The 13,386-nt window shown below is 38.6% G+C and overlaps 3 protein-coding genes across 3 annotated transcripts; 1 reads left to right on the top strand and 2 right to left on the bottom strand.

The window, feature by feature from the left end:
- Positions 1–371: 371 nt before the first annotated feature.
- Positions 372–1,321, top strand: LOC107490871 (protein MAIN-LIKE 1-like). The gene is made up of 4 exons (XM_016111680.1): positions 372–773; positions 822–1,075; positions 1,173–1,260; positions 1,304–1,321. The coding sequence occupies exons 1-4, from the start codon at positions 372–374 to the stop codon at positions 1,319–1,321; spliced, it is 762 nt and encodes a 253-aa protein (XP_015967166.1).
- Positions 1,322–4,584: 3,263 nt separating this feature from the next.
- Positions 4,585–5,248, bottom strand: LOC107490872 (uncharacterized). The gene is made up of 2 exons (XM_021144019.2): positions 4,742–5,248; positions 4,585–4,707 (listed from the first exon to the last, which is right to left on the bottom strand). The coding sequence occupies exons 1-2, from the start codon at positions 5,212–5,214 to the stop codon at positions 4,614–4,616; spliced, it is 567 nt and encodes a 188-aa protein (XP_020999678.2). The 5' UTR covers positions 5,215–5,248; the 3' UTR covers positions 4,585–4,613.
- Positions 5,249–8,281: 3,033 nt separating this feature from the next.
- Positions 8,282–12,630, bottom strand: LOC107491162 (single-strand DNA endonuclease 1). Its single transcript, XM_016111947.3, has 14 exons — positions 12,439–12,630; positions 12,175–12,332; positions 11,327–11,388; positions 11,044–11,171; positions 10,732–10,783; positions 10,517–10,589; positions 10,337–10,410; positions 10,112–10,171; positions 9,919–10,012; positions 9,699–9,798; positions 9,542–9,624; positions 9,252–9,352; positions 9,025–9,155; positions 8,282–8,939 (listed from the first exon to the last, which is right to left on the bottom strand). The coding sequence occupies exons 1-14, from the start codon at positions 12,504–12,506 to the stop codon at positions 8,426–8,428; spliced, it is 1,698 nt and encodes a 565-aa protein (XP_015967433.1). The 5' UTR covers positions 12,507–12,630; the 3' UTR covers positions 8,282–8,425.
- Between the last annotated feature and the right edge of the window lie 756 nt (positions 12,631–13,386).

Below are 13,386 nucleotides of genomic sequence, written 5' to 3'. Positions count from 1 at the left end.
TATTTTATTGTTAGCGGTTTAAGCAAGCGGTTTAGGCCAGTGGTTTTTGTTAGCGATTTTTGTACTTGATTTTTGTTAACAGTTTTGGATAGTGGATTAAGTGATGGTTTAGCGGTTAATGGTAGTGGTTTATGATAAATGTGAAAATGCATATGTTTTTGTTAATGGTATTGGCACGTGGTTTGAGTGAGCGGTTTGTGTATAAAATGTCGGTCGTTTGTTTCATATATCTGTTACCCATCATGATTTATTTACTGGTTCGTTATAAAATATATGGCTTATGTTAGTGGTTTGTGCATCTGTTCTAATTATGCGGTTTATTTACTAGCTAGCCTCGTCGTTGCATATCCAGCGTTAGGCGGCAACAGGGGATGCGTCTTGATGAGAGGTATGTTCCGTACTTGCAGATGGCCGGACTTTACCATCTTGCGAGACTGAACGACAGATGGTTCCGACTAGACGAGCCCCTAGTCAGCGCATTCGTCGAGAGGTGGCGGCCTGAGACGCACACCTTCCACATGCCCTTCGGAGAGTGCACTATCACGCTTCAGGACGTCGCATACCAGCTGGGGTTGCCAGTCGACGGAGATTACGTTAGTGGGTGCCTTACCGACTTCCACCTTTACATTGAGGGTGGGAGACCTGCTTGGCAGTGGTTCCATGAGTTGCTCGGTGTTTTACCTCCCGAGAACCAGGTGCAGAAATTCGCAGTCAACTGCACCTGGTTTCAGGAGACATTCGGGGAGTGTCCAGATGGGGCAGATGAGGAGACGGTTAGGCGATTTGCCCGGGCGTACATCATGATGTTACTGGGTACGTAGCTGTTTGCCGACAAGTCCGGCAATCGTATACACATCAGATGGCTACCTTATGTTGCTCGGCTTGAGGAGATGGGTCGCTACAGTTGGGCGTCGGCGGCACTAGCATGGCTGTACAGGTGCATGTGCCGAGTCGCCAACAGACATGTGGTGAAGTTAGCTGGCCCGTTACAGTTATTACAGTCTTGGATCTTCTGGAGGTTTCCCACTCTTAGACCATCTGGGTATGATGAGATCAGCTGGCCCCTTGCATCGAGGTACCGTTATTGTTTTGTAGTAGATATTCTTCTTGTTATTTTTTTGTAATTATGCCCTATATTCTTCTGTTATATTCTTCTGTTTTCTTGTACGCAGATGGTCTGGTTACAACCCTGGGATTAGCAACAAGGGACCTCGGGTACAGATGGCTCGCATGAAGATCGACTTGTTACAGCCTCGGCAGGTAAGTACGCAGAACATTTGTGTATCTGAAGTCATTGTTTCAGTTTATAGCTCTTAACTAAGTGTACAAACCATTTTATTTTGATTTTTCAGTTCATATGGATGCCCTATAGCGCAGTCGACATCATCCAGGTTGTCCATCCTGAGGTGTTGGAGCCTCGGCATACGATGTTATGGCGATGCAGGACGTCCCTGATTTATTTTGCGATTGTCGAGTGGCATCAGGTTGATAGAGTATTACCTCAGTTTGGCGGCGTTCAGCCCATACCGTCTCCCGCCCTGAACATCGACTTCCTGATGTCGAAGGACGGGAGAGGAGGTGACCGTTGGTTCCCGGCACAGTACCCTGAGTGGCATCTTCACTGGCAAGAGCGTGCTGATCACATTCTGCAGTTTGACATCGTGCCCGACCCCGGACCGTCACATGAGTTCTTGACATGGTGGTATCAGCACAGAAAGAGGTTTTTGTCGCCGGAGATGTTATTGGGGATCCGAGAGGTGTTCCTATTCCAGATGAGGCGACGCAGAGGGGTGCAGGCCGACTTCCAGACATGGACCGGGTCGAGGATGTTCCTGACAGACGTCGTATTGAGAGGAGAGCACGAGTTGGGACACGTCGTAGCCAGCGTGAGTGGAACTGGGTGGATCGGGCTATGGATGCCGGAGACGACCCAGTTAGGGGTGGGGGGAGAGTTCGTGGTCGTGGAGGCAGGAGGAGGGTGGGTGCCCAGATGCCTGGGGGAGGTGATGTTGCGGGGGTTGATAGGGCTCATCAGGGCGGGCATGATGGTGGGTCCCATGGATCTAGTATGGGAGATCCCACGAGTCAGACTGATGCTGGGCTTGGTGGTGGAGGTCTTGGAGATTATTTCATTGGTGTTCCCGGTGATGATCATACCCTTCAGGATAGTACTACATGGGTGAGTCCTGGCTCGATGTTTGGAGACTTACTTGCTAGTGATGGCATTGTGGCCGAGTTCGGTGGACCGCATTTCCTTGATGATATCCGGACCATCATGCAGGAGGATGAGGCTGCAGCCGGACGGGTTCAGACGACGGGGACACAGGCACCGCTGGATGTAGATCTGAATGAGCCTGCCACGGTAGCTCCTGCGCATCCTTTTGCCATGGGTGGGACCCCAGCATCGGCCCAGAGTATTGGATCACACTCAGTTGCCGGCCCCTCGTCATCCAGACCCGTGTATGTTGCGCCTATGACCCCGAGACAGCCAGTTCCGGATGACAGCGACGAGTCGATTGAGGATGAGGAGCCACTTATACGTAGGGGTTACCGGACACGGGTGCCACGCCGTTGCGGCACTGGATCGCACCTATTTAGATGATTCATGGATAGTGGTGTATGTCATGTTGTTATATTTATATTGTGTACCTTGTTGGTTGGTTATCATTGTTATGGTATGTACTTTCTTATTATGTTATTTGATATTATGTTATGTACTTTGATGTTTTGTTATGTCATTTAGTTTGATGTATTCTACTTTTACGTTATGCTTTATATTTTGAAGTGCTGTTATTCGTTATCAGTCATCCCATGATATAATGTTGTTTGTTTTAAATATAAATTTCAATCATTTAAAAGACATTCAACAGAAATATTTGGTACAAATAACAACTTTCATTACACATAGGAAACAGAGTAGTTCCAGACTAGTTGTAATAACTTAAAAATTAAAAACAATTAGAAGACAAGTGCTAATACATTAACAAACAAACACAGACATAGCAAATCTCCTACTGATTTCCAGCAATCCCGCTGGGGCCTGCGGCTTGTGGACAACTACGCCTGGTGTGACCTGGCTGCCTGCAGAGGCCACATCTCTTTGGCCGGTTCGGATCTGCTTCATCCATGTTGGTGCGAATTCTTGTGGATCTAGGACGACCCTCCCTCGCACGCCTCATACTCGGATCCGGTATAACGGTAGGCCCGGCATAAGGTGGCCAGAAACCCTCTGGAATGGGAGGTGTAAATCCCATCTGATAGACACCGAAAACGGAACTAAGCCGATATACCTGGTGGACATAAGGCTGCCACGTAAGACGTGAATAAGCACAGCAAGCCAGTGTGTGAGGACACGGGAAATGAAGTGCTTGGAAGTATCCACAATCACAAGTCTTAGACCCTAATGAGACCCTGTACGTACCAAGAGAGAATGAACCTGTCGGAGTCGTCTCAGCAACAGTGTATTCCGAGTTATCCCTGTCGTAAACAGTCACCGTGAAGTGCCTGGCTGTCCTCAGGTTGGCCTTGATACACTTTACTAGGTATTGACTGAATTGTTGTCCAGTACCCATCTGAGCCTCGGCCTCCCTACCCTTACGGACAAATAGCTCAGCTAGCCTTCCGTATGTGGCCTTCACCAGCGAGCAAACAGGGAGGTTTCTAACCCCCTTCAGGATTGAGTTGACACATTCCGAAATATTGGTCGTCATGTGCCCGAATCTCCGACCCTCATCACAGTACTGTGTCCACAACGAATACTCGATTCGGTTTGCCCAGTCACACATTGCCGGATTCTCAGAGCGCAGAATGTCAAACCAGTAGTCGAACTCCACTTCGGTCTTGGCATATGCGGCGTTAACAAGAAGCCTCCGGGCATCTTTTCCCTTGAACGTCAAGGCAAAGTTTGCTGCAACGTGTCAAATACAGAACGCCCGGTACGCAGCAGGGGGTAACCATCCCCCATCCGGAGCCTCGAGTGCTGCCTTGATGCCGTTATGCCTATCTGAAATAACTAACAGAGCCGGCTGAGGTGTCACGTGCTCACAGAGGTGGGAAAGAAAGAAAGACCATGACTCAGCATTCTCACCCTCAACTAGTGCAAATGCCACGGGGAGGATGTTCGAGTTTCCGTCCTGTGCAATGGCGACTAGCAGTGTTCCCCCATACTTCCCATATAGATGGGTGCCATCAATACTGACCAAAGGCTTGCAATGACGGAATGCCTGGATACACGGGGGGAAAGTCCAGAACAGCCTATGAAAATAAATCTGAGACTCGTCAACCTGTCCCCCAACTCGAACAGGGCAAGTCCTGAGGACGGCTACAGTGCCAGGCATCGTCAGCTGAACTCCTAAAACCCACCTAGGGAGCTCATTGTACGACTCGTCCCAGCCCCCATATATGACGGCAACGGCCTTCTGCTTCGCCATCCATACCCTCCTGTACGTAGGCCTGAACCCAAAGTGTGCGGCCGTGGCATTTTAAAGCACCTTGATGTTCACAGCTGCATCAGCCCTAACCATCGGCATAATGAAGGTGGATATGACATGGTAGTCCAGACTCCTATGGTCGCTGGAGATGGAGCTGGCAAGACATGTATGCGGTCCGTTGTATCACTTCACTTCCCATATACCCTTTCGCTGTCGGAGACTCAACCGAATTAGCCATGTGCACCCATTCCCAAACTCAGAACACTTTCCCACATACCTGCGGTAGTCAGACTCAACGGCCTTGTATATACCTGCGGTAGTCAGACTCAACGACCTTGTACTGGACCCCTCGGCGGATACTGTACGTCTTCACACTCAACAGCGCCTCATCTTTATCCTGAAATTGTTGGCCAACCTGGAACTCGTTCATACCGGCAGACCCCTCGGTGTCTCTAGCGCCAAATCCTGAGGGCTGCAGAGCGTTTTCGTCCTGCCGCATGGCACCCAGGTCCAACGAGGAAAAATGGGGTGGATACTGCTGTGTCCCAAAACTAGATCCACCTGTAGCCCTTCTCGAAACAGTAGTTCCAACATCATCGCCGCTTTCATCAGCGATCATATCCGGCTCAACCTCATCGTCATCTGGATCATCAAACAAACCATCACTAACACCAGCCGGTGTGGGACAATGTACCTCGGTGGGAATATGTTCCCCATACCGAACCTCGTCTCCAACATTGCCGCTCAGATCAACGGCAAACGAAGGGGACGTAACAGGCTGCATCGGTGGCTCATACACAGGAGCAGAGGATGAAGCAACAGCAGGTCTCGAGCTCGAGCCGGCAACCGCGGCTATAGTAGTGGCATTCCGGTTCGAACCACCCGAGCTAGATACCACATCAACCAACTTTGCCAACAGCTCAGGTGTCCTTACCTCGGGAAACTGCCTACGAGAGAGAAACATAACCTGCAAGTCCTCCTCACTACCGATTGTGAAACAATCAAACTTCACGGTGTCATGGAGCACCGCTGTTGGAATGCGGTAGAAAAACTTCTTGACCCTTTTAACTCCTTCAAGACCAAGCTTCTCCAGCACAGAGCTAACAAGAGCATCGTAGGTGGTTGTTGGCGTCACGATAATACACAGGAAATCTTTATCAGTGAACTTCACGCCGGACCGAGTTTTTCTCTTAATCGACCCTCTGTAATGTACCAGAACTAGGAAACTCTCCTCACAAGCCATTTCCCCTCTTTGTTGAGAGCAACATGAGTTCACAGCATATATATACAGCCTTGGCTCGCACTATATATATATAATTCGAATCTATATGTTTCGAATTATGTAGTATCACAAGCTTTCCTAGTAATTCGAATTAACTAAATTCGAATTGGTTAAGTGTAATTCGAAACAACTTGTTTCGAATTACTTAATTATGTGTTCTTCATAGTAATTCGAATTAACTCAATTCGAATTACTTTAGTTTGTTGCCTGAGTGTAATTCGAATCATATCAATTCGAATTACATGTAACTATAATTCGAATCATATTGATTCGAATTATATAATAATTCGTCCTGGTTGATTTATGTATGAATTTTTGATTTGACTGAATTGAGTAATTTTGAGCTCTTCTTGGCTCATTTGGGTTTTTTACTCTAAAATAAAAATATATAAGAGATTTTAAAAGTTAAAGATAAAATAAAAATATAATAATAGTAATAATTTATACACTCGTAAACTAAGTAAATTATACTTAATTTTAATTAATTAAGAGCCGACGGACAAGATAACAACTTATTTTAACCCAATTTAAATTTAATAAAATTATCATTTTATTTTATATACACTATATATATAAATTTTGGCTAATCAAAGAAAGTAAAATATTTATTCTTAAAATTTTATAAATCAATAATGAATGAATATATATGCACGGTCTTTTGCTTCTAGCGTAGCAACATGTGTCCACCATGACAATGATAATGTGGACTTGGTTTAGCTCAACTTTCAACTCATCATCATAATTGGAGAAACTTACGCATCGAATTATTAATGATTTGACACATTATATTGATGGTGACATCCTTGTAATATACTACTATACATGAAAAACGAGCTAGCCAATTGAACATTGTTAAAAACTATAATTACTGCATGGTTAGTAGGTATCCAAGTTATCTATATTATGATATAATAAAATTATATCCCATAAAAACTTATTATATTGTATTATTGTGTCATTAACTTAATTATACCAAAGAGAGATTCTCTTCTGCTCAATTCAATAATTTATCTTCTGGTACAATAATTGTTAGTAGTTATTCATTTCTTGAGCATGCTTTGCTTCTTTGACCATCTCAATCATAATAAATAATAATAGGCTATACAATTTTGGACACTATAACGAAGAAAACAGTACATAGGCTAAGAGTTTATATGTAATTTTGGACTCCCCTGTACTAGAGTTACGTGTGCATTTGCATTGCTAAACTTAAAATAAGGTTTAATTCTTATGTATTCATAATTTTTATATAATCTCAACATATCACTGGCAAAGAGAATGAAATTCTACTTAAAATGAATGACCGAATGACACTATAAATGGATGAGGATCTTTTTTCATTATTGTTAACACGTAGTCCTTATCAAGAGATTGACCAAGACTTTTATACATCTTGTATTTTAATTAGTTTACTATGTCTATATTATTTTATGCCGTACAATAGTTTCAATATAGAATTGATCAATATGAACATTTTATATATATGATTTTTCTTATATTTATAATGAATATTCGTTCAAAAAAAATATCCATGATAATAAATAATAAGATTAACATAATCGACCAATATTATGAATAGGGGTGTAGTGAGTCGGCCCGTCGAACCCGTTAAAAAATAGATTGGACTAAATTTTAGAATCTGTCAAATTTAAAAAATTTGTCAAACTCGCAGTGCCAAATTTGTGGGTTTTGGCGGGGCAGGACGGACAGGCCCGCCAGGCCAAGAAATTTTATTTTTATTTTTTTATTAAATAAAAGAGTGATTACTACTACAAAATTAATAATTATATAAATTTCAAACACTTTCTTTTATTTTTTATTTTTATTCTTCTTTTGATTATTAACTTTATTTATTTTATTTTACAATTTCGTATATATGCTTAAATTATGTAACTTATTTTTTAAAGCAAAAATGATTCTATTGATAAATATTATTTTAAACAAATTTATTGAAGTTAAAAATAAAAAAAATAATAAAAAAATTATATTATAATTTGACTATTTTTTATTTGTATTTAATTTTTTAATTATTATTTTTTTATTAATTTTAATAAATTTTATTCTTAAAAAAAAAGGTCAAGCGAGCTAGCTCGCCAGCCCGCCAATCTGCCATAAAGTAGGACGTGCTAACATTTTAAACCCACTTTAATTGGCGGGGTGGGCCTGCTCCGTTTATAGTACGGACCTAGACAGGGCAAAACGAATTGAGACAGACCGGCCCACTTTGCCACCTCTAAAATTTTAATATTTCAATAACTTTAAAAAGTGAAGACACAGGAGACTGAAATTTTTGAAGATAGAAACCAAAATTTTAATAACATTTTATACCTAAAATACCCTATTTTAATTAACTAATTCTAACTTTATTTTTTGTGCAAATTAAATTAGAGGTCATTCTTATTTTAGTTTTTGTCTCCTATTTTACACAAAAACACAATATCAAAAACACAATATTAAAACTTATTTCAATCTGTGTTTCTTAATCTCTAATCCTCAATCTCAGTCTCCCAATCATTGTCTCTCTTCCAAACACTACCTCAATATAATAGCCAAATCTAAATAATAATGATAACACCAGCAACAATAATTCGAGCTTAATATAATCAAATAAGCGTTAGAATTCTTTCATCAACATATTTAACATCGAAGATGAGTAACAATAATACATCTGTTTTTTACATATTAGTTTACAATTAGAAACAAACATTGCCATTCAGTGCATTTCATTTCTAATACTTGCTAAGAACAATCTCAAGTCTTTTGCTTTCTCCTTGTGTTCAGGTGACATGTCATTTTCTATGTCACTCAAATTAATCACTTCAACATTTTGTTTACTTGATCGTTGTTCATGAGATTTCTTTGGTGCTGGTGAAGGGCTCAGAAGATCTATGACCTCAACTTTATGCATACTTGAAATGGTAATGGAACTAGAAACAGTATCATTGGTAGATATGTTCCTGATATCTTCTATGTTAACATGGGATTGATATGAAAACTCTGAGGTGCTGAGATCAGTTGCAGCCATTGCAGTTGAAAATCCGAAACTCTCACCATTGTGGTTGCCTTTGTCTCCCAGATTGATATCCAGCAACAAATTCTGAAGCTTTTCATCAAGTTCAGCCACAGATGATGCAGTTTCATTCTTCTTTGGTCTTCTTTTCTGAATGTTTTGTTTCTTCTTTTGAGCTTTTCTCTCCTCAAACTCCAAAATCTTCTCAGGACATGCACTGCACATCATGAATAACATAACAAATACTACTTTAAGTGTGATTAAAGAAAGGAATTAAACAGGTTCATCAGTTACATTACTACCTTTCTATAAGATCTGCAGGTACTATTGAAGTTTCAAGTCCATCCATTTTTTCCCAAGAAACTTCATAGCATTCTCTCCCTTGAACTCTTCTATTCTTGACTATTTCCGAAACAGGACACTTCACAGGGATCTGTAATACGAGAGAGACATCTTCACATTCTAGTTCAATTGTGCATCCAACACTATAACATTCTAAGTGAAAACAATACAAGGGGATTAGCAGAACCTCGTGTAAAGGAGGGTTCAATCCAAGTTCAGATGAAGTTATCCGCAAATTGGCAAATCTTCGTAAATCTCTTTCAGCGATGCTCGGAAGGATGTAACCATCTGTTTCGTGAAATGAAACTTCAATCAGCATAACTAACCATCTATTATTGCAAACTTGTAACAATTCTTAATATTAGAATAACATTGAATATAAACTCTATAGTTCTGAACCAATATCATTATTGTCACATAGCAACCCAACTAAAGCATAAGAATATAAGATCTTGACTAATTATGAAGATTAAGAACCTGTTTTCTCTGAAGGCCACTCAAACAATTCAGTACATATCTGATGGAGTTTAATACGTTGAAACTGGTACTGAGCCAAAGCCCTAAAAATAGTTGAATTACTGATGTCACTCAACAACTATGGTTTACTTGTAATAAATGAACGAAATAAGCCTACCTATGCACAACATCTGAATCTGCTGAATGACATTTTGGTTTCATATAAGCATTAATTACTTGCAAAACCTTCTCATCTTTCTGTAAATTATTTACACCTCCTGCATAGATAAAAATAAAAGACAAAAAAATTCTCACTGATAAGTATCTTGAAAAATGTTCCTGACATGAGTAAAAGTTGTATAAAACTAATGGAACTAAAATGTAGCATAGAAGGTAACCTTTTCTTTTTTTGGCCCATTCAAGCCCTTCAGAAGCAATTTTTTTAAGAACAAATTTGTCCCCAATTGATTTTACAATCTGGCAAGCTGATTCCTACAGAAAAGGAGAAAATCTTGCAAAAATATAAGCATCTGTATAGCATGTAATCCCCAGCTCTGCTAAGCAACATGGTGTTATTCTGGACCGACTTACCGGACCCAAACCATGAACCCCTTGGTAATAGTCACAGCCAAGAAGTAAAGAAAGAGCAATCTGAAGAATGAACAATTCGAATTAGCAACAGAACTGTTTGAATTAGCAATATACAAACACAGTGCCCAATGACACATAATCAATCAGTTATAAAATGTAAAAATAAAAGAAAACAAGTGTGATGATTCTTAAGTACTACTACTTGAAACTCAATCAGAAGGTTACCAGTGAATCCCTTCCAAATCCAAGTTTTGTTTCAATGTCTGCCATCTCATAACAAACAATATGTCCACCGTCACCTAACCCATAATAAAAAGTTTCTTATAAGTTGTATGTATGGATATAATGAGTAATAAATGTCCAAAAAAATCAAGATATGATAAAAAAAAATGGTGTTCTGCTCACCGAGACAGATATCCCTATACACCGTCCTTGCACCAAAAAGAAATATATCTGAATCTGAACTGAAACATCCATCCTACCAAAATTAAAAATGGATGGCAAGAGTAACGATACTTTAGTCAACAAAAATAGCATAAGGCATAAGCATCACACAAAAATCAAATAATAACGAGTAAAACAACAGTGTTTGCGGCCAAATAAGTACACATGGTACCCACACATAATGACTCAAAGTTCAACAAAGCACACTGCGCTTCAGCTTCTTCAATCCTGAATTTTGAAAAAAACAGCAATTCAACATTAGTTCAAAGTAACACACTTTTAAATCATTCGGTGCAACCTTTTCAATCAACCACTAAAAAGAACTAAGTAGATGCTAGATGTATTCATTTATTCTAGAACTAATATCATCTTAAATTTACAAAAATTAACTGAGAGATTTTCATGGTCTATTAAATACAAAGTTAAATGTACTTTCATGTAGACAAATTATGACAGCATTATTTAGAGGAAAACAGATTACATTATACCCATTCAAACAAGAAATGCCAAGAGCCATCCCCAAGGCTTTAGCCTCCTTTATCATTATAGAAAACTCAGACCCCATGTTTCTTCTTAATGATGTCACTTGCTGTGAGTTAGTTTCATTATGTTCCACCTGTTATTATTAATGTTAGTTAGTTAGTTAGTTAGTGAGTTTAAAAGAGGCAAGAAAGGGAATGGGAGAAATATAACATATACAAGTAAATATTTATAAAGTGTGGTATATTTAAAAATGGAAAAAGGAAAAAAAAATATAAGAGGGCAACTAACCTCTTTCCCCATGTTCAAGCGACGCCTATAAGTTGATAATTTGATGGCAGGAATTGACCCGTCTGCCAGACGTTGAAGATTACTCATTATCAAGGGTTACAAGAGGCTAATGTAAAAGCAAGCAAATTCAACAGGCATGCATATAGGCAGAATACACGATAATAAAAACATCATAATTAATGTAGGAAGATAAACCCTAACTATCACCACTATAAAAGATGCCATAAGTTAATGGCATACATCATTACATCCAATTACTGAAAAAACAAGGGCCAGGAAAAAGCATTCACCCCATTGCTTCCTGAATTAAGGCTTTATCCTTAAGTTTGGGACCATTGGTTGTTATGCATATGGTGGATAGGCTAACTAATAAAAACCATCAGTAATTCTATACCAATGAAACTAACCTTTAGATGTCTGAACAGTGAAATTCCCAAACTAAAATCAAATTCAGATCCATACTCGTCTCATCATTCTTAAATTACCCCCGCAACTTCAATAACTATACTTCCAGCTCCAATGGCCAATCCAATCACAGTGGACAACCACCACAGTGGAAGAAATAGATACATGTATGCCTAAAGTGTATCACCTCTAACCATAAATAAAAATCACTCACTTTGTTCATATCTATCACAATTCAACTACCCTCCCTGCATTCACTATACCCAAACCTCACCAGTAAAAAATGGAGGCCAAAAAAAAAAAAGACTCAAATTTGCATTTGAAAGCTACAATCATATAGTTACATAAAATACAAAAATAGAAAACACCCCTTTTTTCTAAAGACTGTGTTTTTAGTTCACCCAAATCTGAAAACTTGAGAAGAAAAATTCTCAGTGGCACACCTGCGACGAAAACAACGTTGCAATTGAGAGCAATGAGAGCTCTGAGGCGATGAAAGAGGCCTCTGAGGTAAACCTTCTCCTTCATACAAGCGTGTGACTTGCTCACATTCTGAAGCTGCACCATCCAGCACGATAGGTCCACGCACACCCTCTTGTTCCTGTAGCTCAAAATGAAAAATCCAACATACACCAACTTCAATTCAGCAAAAAGGGTACACAATTCTGCATGAAAAAACAGATTTTGACAGTGAAAGTGCGCTTAACTGGAGATGGTGAAGCGGAACCGTTTTCTTGCATGATTCGAGGATGTCCCACAAATTCTTGACACCCATTTTCAGAACGGAGAATGAGAGTATGAGACGTTGCTCTGATTGAGAGGCAGAGACAGTGTTGCTTCTTCAAAAGGAGGGAAAAATGCGAAACTTTTTGGAGAGAGAACGAGAGGTTTCGATTTCAAACTCGTTAGATTGGAAGTAGTTTCGAACAAAGGGACCAAAGAACGACGCCGTTTTGAGACAAATTACGTTTATAATTTAATTCACTAGCTATAATTAACAAAATTTTTAAAATAATTGTTCAGCACAAAAAATTTACTTTTCAACTATAATTATTATCAGTTGAAAAGAACCTAAATAATATTGATTTTGATACATCTTTTTATAAACAAGACAATACACTTAATAGTTTTAAGTTTTAACATAATTATTTATATTTATTTATAAAATTTTATGACAAATAAAAATTATTTTACAATTTAACATAATTTAATAGTAATAATTATAATTAATCTATAACCCAAACACTTTGCAAATATATAATCTATGTACAAAAAAATAACAGTCGTAACATAATTTAAAGAGCAATTTACTTAAATAAATTAAAATGTAACCAAAATTATTTAATTATAATTTTTTATAATTTATTATCTGAATAAATTTTTTCACCTATTATATGTTACCCAACAAAATATTTTTATTTTATATTAATTTTTTTACACTATCAATCTATGTGAAACGAATCTTTAATTATCGTTTAAATAAGATAATTAAGTTTAAAATATAATTTTATTGTTCTTTCCTTGATACAGTACAATAATTATATTTTAATATAAATTAATTGTATTTTATTATATTTTAGACATAATAAAATACAATTAATTTATATTTAAAGTGTAATTATTGTACTGTATCCAAAAGAGAACAATAAAATTGC

The sequence above is a fragment of the Arachis duranensis genome, chromosome 5 (genome assembly GCF_000817695.3).
Source record: "Arachis duranensis cultivar V14167 chromosome 5, aradu.V14167.gnm2.J7QH, whole genome shotgun sequence".
In the NCBI taxonomy this organism is placed as follows: domain Eukaryota; kingdom Viridiplantae; phylum Streptophyta; class Magnoliopsida; order Fabales; family Fabaceae; genus Arachis; species Arachis duranensis.
Note: the sequence above shows the minus strand (reverse complement) of the source record. Positions and strands in the feature narration are given on the sequence as shown.